This window comes from Equus caballus, chromosome 8 (genome assembly GCF_041296265.1).
Source record: "Equus caballus isolate H_3958 breed thoroughbred chromosome 8, TB-T2T, whole genome shotgun sequence".
In the NCBI taxonomy this organism is placed as follows: domain Eukaryota; kingdom Metazoa; phylum Chordata; class Mammalia; order Perissodactyla; family Equidae; genus Equus; species Equus caballus.
In genome coordinates this window covers 32,400,529-32,420,526 of record NC_091691.1, presented here as the reverse complement: position 1 = coordinate 32,420,526, position 19,998 = coordinate 32,400,529, and the positions used below count along the sequence as shown (strand labels likewise).

The 19,998-nt window shown below is 54.9% G+C and overlaps 1 protein-coding gene and 1 long non-coding RNA gene across 10 annotated transcripts; one reads left to right on the top strand and one right to left on the bottom strand.

Moving 5' to 3' along the window:
- Positions 1 to 1,984: 1,984 nt before the first annotated feature.
- Positions 1,985 to 18,500, bottom strand: ANHX (anomalous homeobox). Of its 3 annotated transcripts, none has more exons than XM_023648180.2 (10): positions 18,389 to 18,500; positions 16,165 to 16,434; positions 13,751 to 13,878; positions 11,561 to 11,684; positions 10,277 to 10,490; positions 9,732 to 9,852; positions 8,302 to 8,594; positions 4,734 to 4,881; positions 2,893 to 2,977; positions 1,985 to 2,625 (listed from the first exon to the last, which is right to left on the bottom strand). In XM_023648180.2, exons 2-10 carry the CDS (start codon positions 16,411 to 16,413, stop codon positions 2,539 to 2,541), a joined length of 1,449 nt encoding a protein of 482 aa, XP_023503948.1. In that variant the 5' UTR covers positions 16,414 to 16,434; positions 18,389 to 18,500; the 3' UTR covers positions 1,985 to 2,538. The 3 variants fall into 3 exon arrangements, with proteins under 3 accessions (XP_023503948.1, XP_070076623.1, XP_023503947.1); XM_070220522.1 differs by having other exon boundaries at positions 10,277 to 11,197; positions 18,389 to 18,432; XM_023648179.2 differs by lacking the exons at positions 11,561 to 11,684; positions 13,751 to 13,878; positions 16,165 to 16,434; positions 18,389 to 18,500 and having other exon boundaries at positions 10,277 to 11,217.
- Positions 10,903 to 15,521, top strand: LOC102147680 (uncharacterized). Of its 7 annotated transcripts, none has more exons than XR_011420906.1 (7): positions 10,903 to 11,380; positions 12,882 to 13,068; positions 13,277 to 13,408; positions 13,523 to 13,597; positions 13,698 to 14,102; positions 14,550 to 14,844; positions 15,259 to 15,521. It is a non-coding gene; the product is annotated as an uncharacterized lncRNA (long non-coding RNA). The 7 variants fall into 7 exon arrangements; XR_011420910.1 differs by having other exon boundaries at positions 13,677 to 13,818; XR_011420907.1 differs by having other exon boundaries at positions 13,504 to 13,597; positions 13,698 to 14,132.
- Positions 18,501 to 19,998: the final 1,498 nt, after the last annotated feature.

The window sequence follows — 19,998 nt, the reverse complement described above, 5'->3', positions numbered from 1 at the left end:
CCTCCACCTGTGCAGATGACAGACTGACAACAGAGCCATAGTCAATGGGCACAGGTTTCAGATGTGGGAGAGTGCTGGTCCAGTCAGCAGAGGCGGGGGCCCCGGGTGAGGGGGCTGGAGACGGAGGAAGCAGTGGGCTCTCACTCCCAGCCCCTTCAGCCAGCACTGCACCACTCTCGTCTCCTCTCTGAAACAGGATGCTCTCAGAATGATTAAACCACTCAGTCCAATTTCCTGTTTGACAAATGAAATCCACTGCAGTCCAGAGTGACTCAGAGTCGGGCAACGTCATGCAGCCCTCACTCTCCTTTCATCTACAGAAGTCTCAGGTGTAAAAACTCCCATGGTGACAGAATTCAGATGTGACACTGTTGACTCCCATCCTCCATCCAGCAGTCCTGCTCACGTTGGGGTGGCTAGGGTCCTCATTTGCTGGGACGGGGGTTAGGGAGAGACTAGCTCTTGATTACTCGGGATGTAATTCAGTTGTAAACAGTGTAAGTTTTAGTATCTTTACTTTTGTGCTTTTTGTGATGCTAATGACCCATAGCAGAGTATTTTTCATGTACCATGCAATAAGACCCTATACTTTACACAGTTGCATTTTTTGGATCCTACTTATTGCATTAAGGTGACATTTTACTTTACTAGCAGTGACATTTGAACATGTGAGAGGTCCAGTGTTAGATCAGAGTCAAAATGAAAATGAAAGAAACACTGACACGGTGGAAGGAGGTGTGGGCTGTCTACTCATCTCTGCCTGTGCTGGGTAACGATCAGCTACGGCCGCACTTGGTCCAGCTGCAAGGTGCACACACAGGCGAGAGGCGGCAGTCGGCTCCTTCCTGTTCCCTGAGCTTTAGTTTCCCTAAACCCCGATAAACACCATTTTCTAGGATAGGTACATTTTCTGTAATAAAATAAGTGTTGTACTACCATTGAGTACTTATTTTATTTTGTTTTTATTGACATAACATTGGTTTATAGCACTGTATAAGTTTCAAGTGTAAATTATGATATTTTGGATTCTGTAGACTGCATTGTGTTCACCAGCAAAGTCTAGTTTCCATCCGCCACTGTACACCTGTGCCCCTTCACCCCTTTCACCCTCCCCCACCCCTTCCCCCCTAGTAACAGCAATCTGTTCTCTGCATCTGTTTGTTTACCTTCCACATTGAGAGCAGTCATACCTATCTGTCTTTCTCTGTCTGCCTTACTTCACTTAGCACAATACCCTCAAGGTCCTGAAATATCTGTGGTTTTCAGGAGCGTGGAAGGTGATCGTCCCTAAGTGGAAGTATATATATTGTTACTGCTGCTCAGACATGCGGTTTTGGTGATAAAGGCGGGATGCGATGGGTGTTAGGTCTGCAGAGTTGGGGTGAAGGAGGGAGAGGTCGAGGGCCCTTGAGCTGTGGTGGCTGAGCACAGGTCCCAGCTGAGATGCCCCCACACCCCCACAAGCTCCCAACATCTCATCTTTCAAGCGCTCCCACACACCTTTGGTTCTCAGCAGCCCCTCACTTCACATCACTGCATCTGCAACTGCGTAACTGCCTGCGCACTCCTGTGAGCCCCGAGGTACAAACCTGACCGCTCCCTGTTGTTCCACACAAGCTGCTCAGGACACATCTGTCGACTAACACGATGGGGGAGGCGAGCATCATGGGCCTATTCCTGGAGATGACAGTCCTAAGTCTCAAAGTCACCCATGTAGAGGGGGGCAGATGCACCAGGATGAACCACACTTGGCGCCCGGGGCACTGTGGGCTTGGGCAGAACCATTTCACCACCAGGGCAATTCCTTGTTCCCACAACAAAATAACTAGATAAAGAGCAGATGGCCGAGAAGTCTCCTTACACAATGGAGACACTAGAAACAATGCTACTGATGCATCGGTTACTGCACATGCATGCTATGAAATGCTGGCCAGCGACTGACGGGGGTGGGTGTCCAGGACATAAGTAAGTGAATAAAAGGGGGGAGATCAGAACATATAACTTTAATTGAATACAACATTTGTCTGGCAAACAAAATGGATGACAATGTGAGGGAAGTGCACCCTGGCCCACCCCGCCTGGCCCATCTGCAGCCACTTCCGCCTCTTGGTAGAAGCTCCCCAGACACAGAAATGTCAGAACGCTGCCCAGGCCTCACTCGCCAAGTTAACTTGGGGGAGTTTAGCCTGTCACAGGACAGGGGGAGGCGGCCAGCAGCGGCACATCTTCCTCTCTCTAGAAAGGCCCCACTGCTCAGAACCTGCCCAGGAGCTGGACCCTGTGATCTGCGCGGCCTGAGGGGAGCAGACCCACCGTTCACTCCTCATCTCATGAACATTTCTCAAATGCTTCCGCTGACAACCAAACTATTCGAACATGGCAAGGGGCTACACAGCCCTCAGTGCTTCTCAGCAGAACCCCAAGGGAACTCTGGGGGACCTCCTTTTTTCAGTCTGGATAAAACTCTCTAACTTGTGTTGAACGGCTGGATGTTACACCTGCTCCCCTGGGGCAGTGGCTGGGCTCCCGAGGGGCAGCTCAGCCCAGGCTGCCCCCCGAGAGCTCAAGTAGTACCCTGGCTCCCCAGAAGGCATCGCTGGAGGCCTGGCCATCGGGCCACTGCACCTGGAAAGCCAACATAGCGTTATACATGGAGGCACCCTCTGCCTGGCCCCGCCTTCCCACCGGGGCACCTCTGACCCTGGGACGCACCACCTCTGGACTCAGTAAGAAACACTGCCCCAGACACCTGCCCCGCAGCTCCCATTCCACTCTTCCAGCCTCGAGGCATCCCTGCCGCCTGCTCATCTCTGCCTGACTTACTCACTCCAAAGGCACCAGCTGAGGATCCAGTACTTAGGAGGGAAACCCACGGTCACAGGAGGGCCTCACCTGGCTGGAGGGCAGGGGCTGGCTCAGCTCCATGGCGGACACAGGGCCAAGGAAGGTGGACGGGGCCGGTGTCAGCTCTGGGGGGCTGGAAAAGGGACGTGTCATGGCTGGGCCCTGTTTCAAGGGAGTACCAGGTCACACTGTCCACTTACTGGACAACATGACCTGAGAGCTCTGTGCACATCAGGAGCCCTTGCAGGCACTGGACACTCTTCAGAAACTGTCTCCTCCCGCAGGGCTCTCAGGTATGCAGGCTACTCGAGGGGCCGGTGTGACACCTCGAGCAGGTGGCTCAGGTGGGTCAGAGAGCATGTCAGAGCAGACTCACAGAGAAGGGGACAGGAAGCACAAACGTGAAGGAAGAAAGGCCACAAAGAAGGGACAGGCCTGGGGTGTAAAGGAGACAAGAGGCCATTAGGACCAAATCAGGCGGAGGAGCAGGGAGAGCAGGAAAGGTGACAGGTGCAGCCACTCAGGGCAACAGTGGCAGTTCCTCAAAAAAGGCAAAGGCCAGCCAGTCCACTCCTAGGTGTACACGTGCCCAGGGACATGACGGCAAACATGCAGACTGACACGTGTCCAGGAGTGCTCACAGCGGCCAAAACTGGAACTCCCAAAAGGCCGCCAACAGCTGAAGGGTCGACAAACTGTGGTCCCTCCACCTCAGTGAACAGGACTCAGCAGTAAGAGGGAGAACTGCGGGTACACGCAGCTCCAGGGGTGAACCTCGAAGCAGCAAGGCCAAGCGAGAGGAGCCAGACTGAAAAAGGGTACCTACTGTCTGATTTCGTCCATACAAAATTCTGGAAAATGCAGCTAAAAAAATTAGATCCGTGGTCCTGGGGGTGGGGGGTTGAGGGGGGTGGGAACGACCTATGTGGCTCATGACCTTCAGCACCATTATGGTTTCAGAAAACCGTCATTTGTACCATCTAAACATGCTGGTTTACTGTATACAATTACACCTCAATGAAGCTGTTTTTAAAGAAAAAATCAAGGTCATTAGATCAGAGCAAAGATGGGCTGGGGCATCAGAGTCCAAGGGTGGGACGGCCAGTGAAGGCCAAGCAAGCCACGAGGGGACCCTGTGGTGCAATGTGCTCCGTCACAGCTCCCCATCACAAATGGAGAAGCGAGTCCATCTGCCCGGCCTGGACTTTCTCGCCGTCTGGCTGTTTCAGCAGAGCCTGTGCCGGGGGACTGCCCCCCGCCTCTCGCAAGTCCCCTGTAATTCTCCCCTCACTAGGCACCTGGCCTTCAGCTCCCAGATTAGGGAGACCCTGAACCCTGGGGACCTGGTCCTGGCAGCCCCCATGGAGAGTCCCTCTCCACCAGAGGACCTGTCACGCTCCTCCGTCCCTCCTCTCTGCCTCTGCAGTCTCCTGGCCTGTTGTCCTGGTCCCCACAGACCACAGTCCATAGCACGTAGGCTGTTCAAGCCTTTCCAAGCCCCTTCAAAACCACAACGTGGAATATAAAATCAGGATCTTTATGCTGCTCAGAAACTCTGAAATCCTTTGTCTGAGAAAAAGAAAATGCTAGAAAGAGGCTGCTGGGGACCAGGGAGATCTTAGGGAAGAAGTGAGGCCTGAGCAGCATCCCCAGATGGAGGCCCATGTCTGCTCTGATGTTTGCAGGTGTTCTTCTGTCTAAGGGAAAAACCACCCTCTTCTTTTGGTAGATGCAGGCCAGGGGAACTGTGTAGTGTCCAGAAACCGAGAAGGAAGGGACTCAATCTGCACCGTCTGAGACGGTGAGTCTATAAACCAGGCACTACCCTTACCACAGAAAAAGAAACCGTAGAAAGCTTCGCCAGAGCCCGGTGGCGCTGTGGGGCTTACCTCTGGGTGAGGATGAATTCAGGAGCCGGTGGCGGTGGCTGTGTCACCAGGAAGCTGCCCTCCTGTCGTTCTGCTTGGCCACCACTCGTGCCTGGACACTCCTCCAGGTACGTGCTCTGGGGATTGCCACTGGGCGGGGCCGCAAATCCTGATTGGGAAGAAATTTCATATCCCAGTGCTGGGAGGAGCTAGCACAGCCCACATGCAGCCTGACCAAGACCTGCCCAGAGAGGCAGCGTCCAGCCTCCCAGCCCCAGGCCTCAGCCTCCTTCTCCGAGAAGGGAACAGCCACTACTGCTGACCTCAGTGGCCTCCTCAGGATTCCAGAGACCAAAACGAAGTCAAATTTTGCTGACTTCCAATTTTCCTTTGTCATTCCAGACCTCACACCGGCCCCCAGCAGCAAACACTGGGAACCCACATCTGTCCACACCGCTGCTGCCATGGAGGACGGGGCGGGCACAGTCCACTTCTCTCAGGATCTCTCGTGCTGGTTCATCAAAGGCTGGGCTGCCAGCCCTTGGCTGTTTTCATTTTTAGCTTTTCTCTTAGGTTTCACCATGATTTCACTGAGGTGCAAGGTGTCACTACCTCATTTCACTCTCTCAACTTAAGACGTTTCAGAGAATATCTCAGAATGCCTTACACTTTTAAAGACAAGCCACTGTGGATTTGATCAGTTCTGGGTTGACAGACATTTAGGAGCAAAGTGAGCTGAGAAGGAAGGTTCGTTTCTGTGCTGAGCCTACCAGGTGGTAAACCTAACCTAAGAGTCCCTGACCTCAGAGCCAGAATCACAGGCAAGCAGGTCAGGCTCACACTGCCCTCCCTCCTGCCGGCCAGCTGCCCAAATCTTCTCAGACCAGGGAGCCTTCCTGGCCATTTGCTATGTGACTCTACCTCCACTTTCTGCTGTGTCCTCCTTCCTGCAGAACTCTAGAGATAATGTGAGGCACATGAAACACAGCTCAAGTGCTAATTTGAACATTTCTGGTTCAAACATAATAGACCAATGGGTTATAGTTTCTTCATCAAAAGAAAGAGAAGTAAAAAGCCACAAGCTAAGAACAAAGGGAGCGTCACGGTGGGGGGGTAATTAGCAGCTGGGTGTGTCCAGTCCTGCAGACTCAGGCACAAGTACAGTCCCATGATGGTAGGGCATCTGAACGCAGGGCAGGGGCTGAGCCTGAAGGGAGGGAGGGAGCAGTGAGGGCGAGCAGGCTCCGTCCTGGTGCTCGGCAGTCAGCAGGGAAGCTCGCCAATTCCCAGAGAGCACCACCTGCCCAGGGGCCGCACCTGGTGTGAAGACCAGCTCCCCTGGTCCCAGTGCCAGTCGGCCCCTGAGTGTCCCCACTCCAGCCTTGTCAGCAAATACGGACAAGCAAATATGAGTCTCTGAGAGCGAAAAAAAAATGGGCAGCAAGAAACGAAAGACCAATGTGGTCACACTGAAAAGCTGCCCCAGAGGACGAGTCCCCAGGTTCCTTCCTCTCTGTGGCCCCTCACCTGCCCTATGTAAGGAAAGGCCAACATCCACAGCCCCAGTACTCCTGCCTTCAGACAACATAGCATAGTTTTTTGAAACATCTAATTAAGATACTCAGAGAAATATAAAATATTGCATCTATAAAAAGTAACAAGATCTATTAAGAAAGGAAAATTCAGAGATGAGAGCTTAGAATTTTCTTAGAATATATAACTGTCAAAACAAAGGTGTTAAAACAAAATAAAATACTGGAAGACAGAGTTTAAGAAATACTCCCCCAGGGTCAGCCCCAGTGTCCTAGTGGTTAAGTTCGGTGCACTCCACTCTGGTGGCCCAGGTTCGGTTCCTGGGCGTGGACCTACACCACTCGTCCATCACTGGCCAGGCTGCGGCAGTTGCTCACATACAAAAAGAGGAAGAGTGGCAGCAGATGTTAGCTCAGGGCACATCTTCCTCAGCAAAAAAACTCACAAATAAATGAAAACCAAAAACACATACAATAAAAAGGAAAGGAAAATATAAGAAAAAAAAGCATTTGGGGAGATTGGTCTAGGATTTCCAACATCCAAATAACGTCGGGGCTCTAAAAAGAAAACTGAGAACATGGAGGGAGAAAATTATCAAAGAAACTATCAAAGAATATTATAACAAATGCACACAGCTTAAAGGAGAACTTGTTCTCTTGTTCTTTAAATTGAAAGGCTTAACAGCACAGCGAATTTAAAAAAACTCACACCTAGGACCATCACTATGAAATTTCAGAACGCCAAGACTTAAAAAAAAAAACTCCAGGAAAGAAAACCCAGGCAACCTGTAAGGGAGTAAGCACCAGGGAAAGTGTGACTTCTCCACAACACTAGACGCCACACTGATATGATGCCTTCAAAGTGTGAAGGGAAACAGTATTTTAAACTCAGAATTCTGTCCCTAGCAAACTGTTAATCAAATGTGAGGGAAGATAAAAGACAATTTCAGAACATGAAAGGACTCAGAAAATTTATCTTACAGGCACCCTTTCTTGCAAAGTTAATTGAAGGCATTCTCCAATTTAACAGGAGTCAAGAAAGAACAAGATCTGCAATTCAGGAAACACTGGAGCAAACCCAGGGAAGCGATTCAATGAGCTCTGGGATGACAGCTCCGTCCCAGACCCAGGGAGACATCACTCAATGGGGAAGGAGCGCTCCCAGCAGCAAGTCTTCAGAGGGGACTGACGGATGTGATAAAAGCAGGCAATGTAAGAAAAAAAGGCAACTGGAAACTCTAAGACAACATATATATTACCATAGAAGACTGGGAAATCTTGGTGAAACGCTGACTTCATAGTGCCAATATCCTCACTAAAAGGTGGGATGTTGGGGTGAGCCCTGTGGCACAGTGGTTAAGTCTGGAGCACTCCACTTCAGTGGCCTGGGCTCACTGGTTTGGATTCCAGGCTTGGACCTCCACCACTTGTCAAGCCATGCTGTGGCGGCAACTCACATACAAAATAGAGGAAGACTGGCACAGAGCTTAGCTCAGGGCCAATCTTCCTAAAGCAAAAAGAGGAAGATTGGCAACAGATGTTAGCTCAGTGGGATGTCACAAGATGTTACTGTATTTGGTGGATGAAATACATATCTAAACATGTATTCTTTAAAGGTATTTATATCTACTATGATAACTAAGAGAGAAATTAAAATATTTCCACCATGAGATGAGATGAGTGGAGGAGGGAGAGCTAAGCAGCTCAGCTCTCCTCAGCTGCAGCCACGGGGACGGCGAGCGAGGTGGACTAGACTGGAAAGTGCAGGGGTGGCAGCTGGTTCATTTCATTAGCTCTTTCCTCACTGTCTTATTTTCCAGACGTGTATATCTTATTTTGCAAAATAAAATAACGAGAAGTATCTGGGATGTTTGCAGGACAAGCTTCTGTTCTAACTGCACTGGTTGTGGGATCAAGTGGAAAGTTCTGACCTGAATCAAACGCGTGGGATTCAAGCAGAAAGTTCTGACCCTTGCGCACTTCTGCCCCCTCAAATGGGACACAAGTAGCTGTAGCGTCTGGTGCAGAAACTCATGGTCTGTCTGGAGTGGACCCACCTGTGGGGCTGGGCTCACTGAGGGCAGCGATGGACACAGACACGGCAGCATCTGCGGGGCGCATCATGAAGTCCAGCCCGTGACCGTGGACCAGCTGCCCAGTCTGGAAGGAAACTTCTTTGGAGGACGCCAGTGCAAGGGACATCAGCCATGACTCAGGGGCAGCCAGCGAGGGGTCCAGCATGTCACTGCTGGCAGCCAGAGGGCAGAGGCCAGAGCCAGGGCAGACGGTGGGGAGACTGGCAGGACCGTGGCCAGGCCCCTCCTGGTATATTTCAGCACCCTGCAGAGACCTGGGGAACACAGTGGACACCATCCCTTGGTGGGCAGAGGCTCCTCAGGCCGGGGCAGTGGGGCCTGGGAGGAGACTCCAGCCCAGTTTGGAAATCTGGGTTCCTGAATCAGTTCAGCAACTGACATCCCTAATCACCCAGCACATCCCTAGTCACGCTGCCTTCACTGTTCTCCCTGCAGCTGCAAGGGTTCTAGAGACACTTAAAGAACACTATTACTGGAAACCTATGATACGTTAGCAGTTTATGTACAAGGACCTTCAATAAAGCATTGTTCAACAATATTGAATGCTGAAAATGAATAGGCTAAGCCTAACAGTGGAATGAACAGATAATGACTATCTAAAGGAATATGAGGCAGCAGTTGATAATAATTTAAAGAATTAACATTCCACAAATGCTCACTGTGTCTCGGATAGTGCCCTTGTCTTTTGTCAACACCTCCCTACCACCACCCCTATAATCTTATCAACAACCTGCAGGGCAGGTCCTATCGCTAGCCCCATTTCACAGGTGAAAGAAGCGAGGCACTGTGAGGTTACAGGAATCTGTCTGAGGTCACACACCAGGTCAGAGCCAGCCTGGATATGAGGTGCCAGGCCCCAGTACTGTCACGAGAGAAGCTGATATCACAGCACTAAGTGGAAAAAGAGTGCACAGCTTGATGGTTACACAAGCCTGGGCCTGACCCCTAGTCCTGCTGCTGGCCAGCACTTGCCTTACCCTTGCACCAGGTTTGTGCCTTGTAGAGCAAGGGAAAGCATTTGGACAGTGCCTGGTAGGAGGAACTCAAGAAATACAAACCACAGAAAATACTAGAAATAAACAAACCACAAAGACAGCTGAACTTGCCTTCAGGAGGCAGATCTGCACGTTTTCCTAGCTGTCTTCTCCATTCTCCAAAATATACATGAAGCCAGGCTGTGAAACAGGCTCCAAGGAGGAAGTGTGCAGGTCCCTGAAGTAGGTTCCTTGCCAGTGGCCCCACTACCCCTGGGGTCACAGCTGTCTGTGCTCAGCTGTCACTGACCTGGTCCCAGTGTGTGCCCCAGCAATTCCACGCCAGGCCAGGTCTCTGACCGAGGATGGGGGAGCTGAACAAGGAGATGGTCACACAGCCTGTGGGAATGGCAGTACCTGGAAGCCAGTGGCTTTGGCATAGTCTCATCTCCAGAAAAGTCCAGGGACAGGGCCAGCGGCTCCCATGGCTCTTGGGTGGTCTCCGGGGACTGTACAGGCCCATTTTCTTCGCGTCCTCCTGAAAGCCAATCAGATGGGAGCGGGGCTCTGCGATGCTCGAGCCCCAGCCGCCTGCCCAGGAGGTTAAGAGCAGCCCCGCTGGCCTGAAAACGGTGTCGCCACCCAAGCATCCCAAAATTCTTTGTTTGTCCCTTGATCTGAACCCAGGACACCCTAAAGCCTGGCGTTTGGCTCACTTCCTAAATCTACTCACTGACTTGTGGCCCTGGCCCCAAAGTAACCTCTAAACGCGAAAGGGCGGCCGCAGCCCCGCCTGGGCCCACCCTGAGCCCAATCCGAGCCTCTGCTTCAGCGGTCTCGCTCCGGACAGGCTGAAAGCCGAACGTGCGGACTGGGGTGGGGGGACTGCCCCTGCACCAGAGGGGCCCTACCTAGGCCTGGCCCCAGACCTGAGAGGGTGCCGGGGCCCTCGGGCCACTCACCTGACCACAGAGGCCGGTCCCCACGTCCGGAACCCAGGTCGGGGCAACTTGACGGCCGCGGGGCGACCGGGCCCCTCGCCCCCGCGCCGGCGTCTGCGGCCGCGTCCGGGGCTGGCTCCGCGCGCTGGAGAAGGGCCCGCTGGCGCCGCCGGTAATTGGCGAACCAGTTGTAGACCTGCTCCGCGCTCAGGCTCGTCTCCGAGGCCAGCCTCTCCTGCCCGAACGACACGGCCTCTAGCCCCGCTCCCGGCGGCCCCACCGGGAAGGCTCTCCGCGGGCCGGGGACAGGGAGCGGCCGGGCGCCGACGGACCCCGCAGACGGCCACCCAGAGAGGGGGGACTCGGGCAGAACCGGCGGAGCCGGAGCTTCCCGCCGCCAGCACCCAGACCACGTGGGCGCGCCGGCCCGCGATCGCCTCGAGCAAACTGCGCCTTCAACCTTCTCAAGAGACAGCCCCACCCCCAGCCGTCCACTGCCCACGGCGCAGAGCGCTGGATTGGAGGGCTGAGAAAGGTGGGCGGGGTGACTACTAGGAGAACCATGCCGATTGGACAGTAGAGAGATGCGGGAGGGGCGATCGCTGGGACAGCTCTGATGATTGGATGGGGAGAGAAGTGGGTGGAGCAAACACAGAAGAGCCCCGCTGATTAGACAGCGCAAAGACGCCGGTGAAAAGAGCGGGCCCAGATTTCTGAACCCCGCGAAATTCCCGCCTGCCCACCTGGCCTCTTCTCGCGACCTTACCCCACCCCGCGCATCCCTCCTCCTTTCAGGGACCGGGGACGGCGCCCACGAGCCTCGGCAGGCACTGGGCTCCGCGGCCATCTGCCTGCCCGACGCGGGAAGCTCCACGGAGGCAGATACTCGACTCTTCTCACCCTGGTACCCGGGCCTGGCCGCAGTGGGTGTTCAGTGAACATCTGTTGAAGCCACACCGACTGGGGATATTATGACCCCACGTGAGGAAACAAAAGGCTTTACGTCTGCCCGCTGGACGGCCAGGGGCTGCACGCCAACGAGCTCCTGTTCCCATGAGAGTTCAAGGAGAGGCGGAGACCACCAGTGCCCCGGCAGACAGACCACTCGGGAGGCCGGGGGCGGGGGTAAGGCTGGTGTTGCCTAAGGGACTGTCACCTAAGGGTGGTGGTATCTCCTAACGATGGTGTCCCCTAAGAGTGGAGTGTCACCTAAGGGTGAGGGGACAACTGAGGGTGGAGGGTCCCTTAAGGATGGAGTGGCAGCTAAGGGGAGGGTTAGCTGGCCTCCGTCTTGTCGGCTCTTACCCGCTCAGCCTTACTGGGGTTAGCGCTCACTCCCGAAGCGAAATCATGCAGCTTCTGGCGAACCTCTCTGGGAAAGTTCCGGCTCTTCAGGCCGCCCGGACAGAGGGAGGGGGGCGGTGGGTTCCTGGATGAGGACAGTGAGGAGGTGGTTACAGACACCCCTTCTCCTGGATGCAGTTCATGTGCTCCCAAACACCACGCTCCCTGGACTGCCTCACGTCTCACTAGCCACTCCTCCTTGCCTGGCTGTGTGCTACAAATCCCAGGGGTCTGTCCCCTGAACAAGGGAGGGGCCCAGCGTCAGCTCAGCCCGTACTGTGCTCCACACTCTCACAGTGGTCTCACCAGGGTTTCCAGGACCACTCACTGAGATGCCAAAGCTAACCAATGGCCAATAACTCTTGAAACTGGATGATGAGGATGTTGAGGTTGCTTATGCTATTCTCTTTACTGTTGTATATATTTGAATTTTTCCAAAAGAAAAAAGTGACATATAAACAAATAGCACCTATCCATACAAAACTTGATATCCAAACACCAACTGAGCAAATCCCCATGGATGTCAAAAATGCATGCCACACACCCACAAACCAAATGGAGCTCGGTCCCCGACTCTCCAGATCTTGCCCCAGCCCACATGCTGTGTATCTCGGTGACAAACCACCACGTTCCAGCCAATCAAGCCAGGAGCCCTGGAGTCCAGCTTCATTCTGTCTTACCTCCTCCAATACATCCAACCCATCAGCAAATACTCCAAAATCTGTCCCGACACAACCCCTCTCTGGCCACTCCCAGAGATGCTAAGAACCTCCTGCCTCTGCTCTTGCACTGAGCATTTGCTGTAACTCCCATGTCACTCCCTCTTTATGCCCCCAGGGACTGCCGTCTGTGCTCAGGCCTCTCCTCCAAAGCTGGGACAGACCTGTGCTGCAGCCCCTTCCCCAGAGCAAAGAAGCAATGAGTCACAGTCCTCTTCTGAATGCATTCTCCATCTAGTGCTCCTCACTCTGAATTATGGGACCTCCCTTGTTTCCTTGTCTACCGTCCATCATCCACACCCAACATCAGCTCCAGGAGAGCAGGTCCCAGTCTATATCACCAACACCTCCAGTGGCACCCAGCAATCAGGGACCTCTCCACAAACTCTGCATGCTGGTCCCCAAATCATTTACTTCACTGAATTGCACTCTGGCAGGCCGTCAGCACCAAATGGAGGGACATGACTGCATCCCTGAAGACCCCAATGCTGATTAGCTGCCAGGCTTCCAGGACATATCTCACTCTATTTGGTCCAAAAGAAATCCATCTCTTTTTCTCCCAGTAACCAGGCCATCAACCAGGGCTCATGGCTCAGGAATCCTCTGCCGCTTGAGCTGTCAGGAGCTCAAAGCAAGATCTGAAGCCCCTCCTGGCCAGTGGGGAACACCCAAGATCAACAACAAAGGCTCTACCATCTCAGTGTCTGGGCTGGAGTGCTGGGTTTGCATCTCTCCTGTATGCAACCTTAGGCAAGTTACTAACCTTTCTATGCCTCAGTTTCCTCATCCATGACTGGTAATGACAGTAATAATAATAATTAGTAGTCACACTGCTTACTCAGTGCTGAAAATGGTCATGGTGGTAATTAGTATTAACATCTGTTCAACATCCATCACATGCCAGGCATGTATCTCATCTAATGCTTGCAGCACTCTCATCTTTATCTCTCTTTAAAAGGTCCTGCAGCCCTGAGGGGCAGTGCTGGGATTCAGGCTGGGCCACCTGCAGAGCCTGACAGTGGGGACTAGATGCCCTGAGGCACATGTGCTGGGTGGCTCCCACGGGAGGAGGAGACAAGACGAGAGTGAGGTGAGGTGCCCACCCACTGACTCCCTCCCTGGGGGCCTCACTGGTGGGCAGTGGCTCCTGCTACAGCTGGAACTCTGCCTCGCTCCTGGGAACAGCTGGCTCTCCTTGCCCCAGAGGTGCAGGCAGGAATAGGCCACGGCCGGCTGAGAGGTGGAGAGCATGGCTCCAAGTCGGGCACGCTGGCAGCAGGTGAGCCTGTTACCTTTTGACTGTTACTGCTTCATCTGACTTTTCTGGCCCTGATCTCCCTTCCTCTATCTCACCTCAGCCGTTCTGTGGTTTTGGACAGCACATCCCTTGGGAGCCGCAGAGAATAAGCACAAATGAAGGCCAGCAGTGTACCTCTTCCTGCAGCGGAACTTCTGCACCGGGGTCAGCGTGGCCACACCCAGCCTCTTCATGACTAGACGGTAGTGAATGTCATTCCAGAGCTGCACCAGCTCCTGGCTGCCTCCTGGCACCCGGCAACCCTACCGAGAAAGCCTCCTGAGACCTGGCCACCCTCGCCCACCCTGGAGTACCGGCATCTGACCCAACCTGACCCTGGGAGGAGCTGCTCATTGATGCGCCAAGCCATAAGGGCAGGAGCCATATGACCAGCATGCCAATCCCCACCAGGTTCCATAGTGACCCTGGTGGCCCCACCGGCCACCCACTCACCTCTGCCCTTCAACCCTCCCATGAAGCACATGAGGTCAGCACAGCTCTCAGTCACTCCCTACAGGTGAGGGGCACGAGGCAAGGGGAAGGCCAGTAACTGGCCTGTGGCCACACAGCACAGAGAGGCAGAGCTGCGATTAGAACCACACAGTCAGATTTGAGGGTCTGAGGATTGACCCATGTCTTACGTGAATGGCCTTTTTCTCCCACCAAGCAGGGCTGAGCCCCTAGGTGCTCAGCGAGCGCATTCTGAGCCAAGTGGGATGGAGGGGTCCAGGTCTGTGCCCGGTGACAGCTCACCGATCCACTGTGACTTATTCCCATGCCCAGACTTTGGAGATGGCCAAGGACACCCAGCACTGGCCTCCCCTGGGACACAGCCCCTGTGGTCAGTGTGTGTGGTTCTTGCCTTTAACTCCAGTGTTCCCAGAACCATCTTGCGGAGGGAGGTACTGGGAATCATCTAGCTTTCTCTCCACAGCATCAGACAAAGCCCACTGTGCTGGGCTGCGGCTTGCCATCTCCAGCCTGGATGCAGCCATCGGCTGAGGGCACAGGTCAAGGAACCCATACGGGACCCTCCCTGCCCACAGGACTTGGCCCTGAGCCAAAGATGCCCTTTCTTGGCGTGGTGGCCCATCATATCACTCAGGTCTCAGCCACACGTCACCTCCTCAGAGACTTCTGGATCATTCTGACTGAGTTTGTACCCTCTCCTGGGAGTTTTCATCGCTGGTGTCATTCACACACTTCATCACCGACTGCCTTCACAGCAGGTATTACGACTCCAGCTGTGTGTTCCCTTGTTTGTTCACTTCATCCGTTTATTTTGATGGATTTGAAAAACCAAGCCCCTCTTATGTTGCATGTGTCACGTTGGGTGTTGAGAATCCTGTAATGAGCCAAACCAAGGCGGCTCCTCCATCATTGGGGCCTGCGGTGCAGAACCAGGAGGCACACGAAACACAGGCTGACAAATAAATAGGCTTCTAATTATGAACTGAGGAAGGAGCAACAGAGGGGGGAACGAGGGGCTGTACTGGAGAATAAGGGAGCAGTGCCTAGACAGGGTGACCTTTAAAGAAGAAACCAGAAAGGTAAGAAGGCACCAGCCACACAAAGAGCCAAGCACCAGCCTCTGGCAGAGGGAATGGCACATGCAAAGGTCCTAAGACAAAGAAATATCTCAGGAGTTCTAGGAACAGCAAGGAAGCTGGCACAGTCACTGTGGAGGAAGCCGGGGCTGAGTCTGGAGATGAGCCTGTGGAGCAGGCAGACTCAGATCGCAGGCAGGCGCACACCGTGGTCCCATCTGCAGTTTTAAAACTCTCTCTGGCCGATACGTGAGGAACAGATCAAGGGAGCAGGAGAGGACATAGGGAGAGTGGCCAAGAGGACATCACATGGCTTGGGGGGGTGAGGAGTGGAAATAAAAAGAACTGGAAAGAATTGAGTATCTTGTAAACTCAGCATGGACTGTAATATGGGGTGAAAGAGGGAAAAACTCGCCCATAAATCCCTTATTTGAAAACCTTTGAGCCAGAAGTATTTTGGAATTCAGAACTTCTCAGATTATAGGAAGTACTGGTATGTACTACATAGTATGCACCACGCCAGTGTAATCTGGGGCAGGCAGCACCGCAGAATCAAACATACCAGTATTTAGGAAGCCAGATGTACCACAGTCACATTAAGGGAATAAATAAAGACCATAAATAGCTTCACATCAATGCAGGTCAGGTTTTGAGGTCAAATGAGTTGAGGTTCCAAGTACCACCAGATGAGTGACAAAGACTTTTCCTTTCAAAGTTCTTGATGGCCGACCTGCAGCTAAGGGGCTGAGATCTGGGTCTGACTGTCTGTCTCGCTGACTTAGATGCCAGTTCTCCAAGCCAGGACCCCCACTCCATATGGATTCGACAAGTGAATACTTTGGTCTCGCATTACCAGCCTAGTCAGACTTAGTCAAGTGAGAGTGGACCACCCCACTCGGTGCACAGCACCCCTCGCCAGGCTGTTGCTGACTTCCGGGCATTCCCATCGTGTGGGATGGCAGCAGCTGCCTGTCTCTGTGCACCCCCCGAGACCAGTCCTACCTCCAGCAGCCGGCAGGCGTCCTGGTGCTGCTCCTGCTGGGCCAGCACGCGGGCGCACACCAGGGCCACATCCGCGTTGTCCAGCAAGTACAGGCGGAGCTGGCTGTCCAGCAGGGCTGAGACCAAGGGCTGCACCTGGGCGGGGTCGTCCTGGAGGTCACGGCACAGCCTGCCTGCGAGGGTCACCAGCTCTGCCAAGGGAGGGCCGGAGCCCTCACTCCCCCTCAGCAGGTTCAGGAAGCTCTGCATCCCGAGTCAGGTTGGGCCCCTCTGCAAACAAGAGGGCAGTCATGACAACAGCCAGCACTCACCACAGGCTGATGCGTCAATCTTCAGACCAACCCCACAAGGTCCCTCCTGCCACAGGCCCTTGTAACATGGCAATAGTAAGAACTCACCCTGGAAAAGGCGGGGGGCATCAGATGCTCACCAAAATTTCCTGTTAGTCCCTGGTTGTGTGCCCAGACTGAGCCAGGTGCCATCACTACAGCAGTCCCCCCTCACTCCTCTGGAGCTTCCACGGATTCCCGGTGCCCCGGGAATTCCCACAGGCCCCACCCAGGTCCTCTGACATCCGCCATGTTCTTACACACAAGGTAATCACATTCTGTATCTCTCCTTCTTGGGGCCCAGTAGGGCAGGGACTGTGGACGTTAGGGTCATCAGATTTCCCCAGCCTTTGCCAGATGGATGCCAAGGCCTCGCAGAGCACTCAGGAGGTGCCCTGGGCAGACTGTTTGCATTCCTGCAAAGAGGGGCCATGGGGCCTGAGGGAGCAGGAGCAGCACCACCTGGTTTTAGCTGTTTTAATCTTGGGGGAAAAAAACAAAACAAAACAAAAAAACCCCAAAACTTGTATTTGAAAAACACAAAGATTTAAAGGTTGCCCTAATGCCACAAATTAAAAAAAAAAAAAAAAAACTATGCAGAGGAATGAAGACTGCTGGGCCTCCCTGTGCCTGGTTCTGCTGAGGGGAGGCACCTCCACCTTCAAACTGAGCTGTTCCCCTCTGCCAGGCAAAGACAAGGCTGAGAGGGGCGGCAACCCTCAAGGTCCAGAGTGGGGACCCCAGCGGGCTGGCTTCAGTGTCCAAGCAGGGAGTACTGATCCATTACATCCCCAAATCCCACTCTGCTATGGTCCATCTACTCTGCCCCCCCACACGTGTAAGCTATGGCAAGTTAGACTCGAAGGCTTTGTGAATTTTCCTTTTTTATACCAATCTGACTATGTGTACATGCGCCAATTTCTAGCAGCAGAGAGACTGCTTATGCCCACACTTACTCTGGCTAGTACCACAGCATACTTCCTAGTCCACACGCACGGACCTGCACAGCATCCCGTGAAAGGAGGCGCCGTAGCTCGTTTAAACACCTCCCTACCCGTGGAACTGAGGCAGCAGGCTAGACACTGGTTTTTCAAACATAACACCTTTGGTTCGCCATTACTCTTCCTTCTATGGAACAGACCCCTGGGAGCGAGGTTAAGGGCAGTGCTATAGGACCTCTCCGTGTTTAGTACAGGCTGCCAAACTGCTTTCCGCAAAGGTGGTGAGAATCTGCGCGCCAGGATGCTGGGGACCGGCCTGTGAGCGCCCCCTGACAAGAGCTGGCCTCAGCTTCCAGTTCTTTCAGCCCCGCCCCGCCTGTCCGGTCCAGGGGGCCGCGCTCCCGTCTACGCAGCCACTTCCCAGCTTTAGTGCCGTGTCACCGAATCCTGATTCGGGGCCCCGCGTTTCTCCCCGTCCCGCCGGGCAGGAGGTCCCGCACCCCGCGTCCCCCGAGGGGGCCGAGGCTCCAGGGCTTCGATCACGCGGCGAGAGAAGGGCTCCTCTCAGGACCCCAGGTTCTTCCAGGGCCGACCCCCCACCGGCTCCAGAGAGGGCGGGAAAGAGGCTAAGGGCCAGGTCTATGCAGACCACACCCAGGAGTTCAGGAAGTAAGTGGGTTCCTGGGGCACCCCGGACACTGAGGGCACCCGGCCCTGGGCAGGGACGGGGGTGACGAGCGGGGACAGGTGGCTCTGCCGGGCGGCCTGACTCAGGCACCCCCCGCCTGGCTCTGGCCTGGAGCCCGCGTACCTTTCGGGGCGATGCTCCCCCGCGGAGGCCGAGATGTCTGCCCCGGCGGCTCCGCTCTCGGCGCCGCGGGGCCCACCCATGCCCCCCGCCCAGCGACCCCCGCCCCGCGCCCCGCGCCCCGCGCCCCCCGCCCTCCGACTCACCCTCGCCCGCGCCCTCTCCCCACTTCCGCGCTCGGCGCGCACGTGCTCGGCCCGCACCTCGGGAGGAGGCGCCGCGGCGGCGGCGGGGCAGCGAGGAAGGCGAGGTCGCTACAAAGTATCGAGGACGCGGCCAATCCCAGCGAGGGCCCCGCCCGGCGACCCGGACCTCGGGGCCTTCTCCCCCGCGCGCTTGAGGCCGGGGGGTCTGGAGGCTTGGGGCGGGTTCTGGGGCAGCCGAGAGGTTCTGCGGAGCCAAGGGTTCCTGCGGTCTGTGGGATCCCGGGGGCTGCAGGGGATCGGAGAGGTTCGGGAGGCCCCAGGGCTCTGAGGGTCTGTGCGATCCGAGGGACTGCAGGGGATCCCAGAGGTTGGCGGGGGGGGCGGGGGGGGGGTTCCGAGGCGCTGTGAAGCTTGGCTCCGCCCGTCCTCAGGCCCCAGCAGGACCGGGGCGGGGGTCCTGGGGGTCGTGGGCTGCGGAGACAGGCCGGCGGTGGAGGAGAGGGCTGCACGACTCCCACTCCCCTGCGGGGGGGTGGGGGCAGGAAGAAGCTGTGACCCCTGGCTAACCCGCGCCACACGTCCTGGTGCACAGCGAAGCCTAAGCCCGACTGGGGTCGCAGCCGTGACGCAGACACCCATCCCGTGCTCTCTGAGACCCGCACCCCACCCCGGCCCCGCGGGAGGAGGGTGCCTTCACACCCAGACCCTAGGAGAGCGGGTCGGAGGCCCCTGGAGAGCGCATGGGGCTCGGATCCAGACCCGCGGGGCCGCGGCGCCCAGGAGGGGGCTCCACGAAGCGGGGCCCTGAGAGCGGCCAGAGCCCCCAGGGGCCGACCTCCAGGGCGTGATGGAGAGACCTTCGCGAGCAGGGTGGGCCCGCTGCCCTGGTCAGAAGACAGATGGGACGTCGCTAAACCGCCAGCGACCTGGCTCAGGCAGCCCAGCCTCTCCCCTCGTGCAGTTCAGTTTTGTGAGTTGTTTTACACAGAAAGCTGGAAGGTGCTCTAGAAATGAGAGACCAAGAGACCTTCAAGTTGGTTTTTAAAGGGTGGTCAAGGTCTTATTGGAAACAAAAAATTCTCTGCCGTCAAAGCTTATGCATAAGCTTATGCAAAAGACTTCAGCAAAAAGATAAACATTTCAGCGTTTGTTCAAGTGAGAATCTGGGAACTATCCAAGCGTCTGGTGGAAGATTCGATAAATAAATCACACTCGGGAAAGAGGATGGGCTCCTGGAAGGTTATTAGTAATTATGCTGAGGAAGAACGCTTCCTGACCCAAGCGGTGATCACAACACATTGTACAGTAAAACGGCTGTTACAAGACAGTTTGAGTGATAGGACCCCCTCTGGAAAGAACACATGTAAAGCGATGGAGGCCACACTGGTAAACCCTGGTTGCCCCTGGGTGATAGAATTATTACTTTATTTATTTATTTTTTCTGAGGAAGATTTGCCCTGAGCTAATATCTATGCCAGTCTTCCTCTATTTTGTATGTGGGTAGCCGCCACAGCATGGCTTTTGTTGAGTGGAATAGGTATCCAGATGGATCGGAACCCAGGCCACCAAAGTGGAGTGTGCCAAACTTACCCACTAGGCCACAGGCCGGC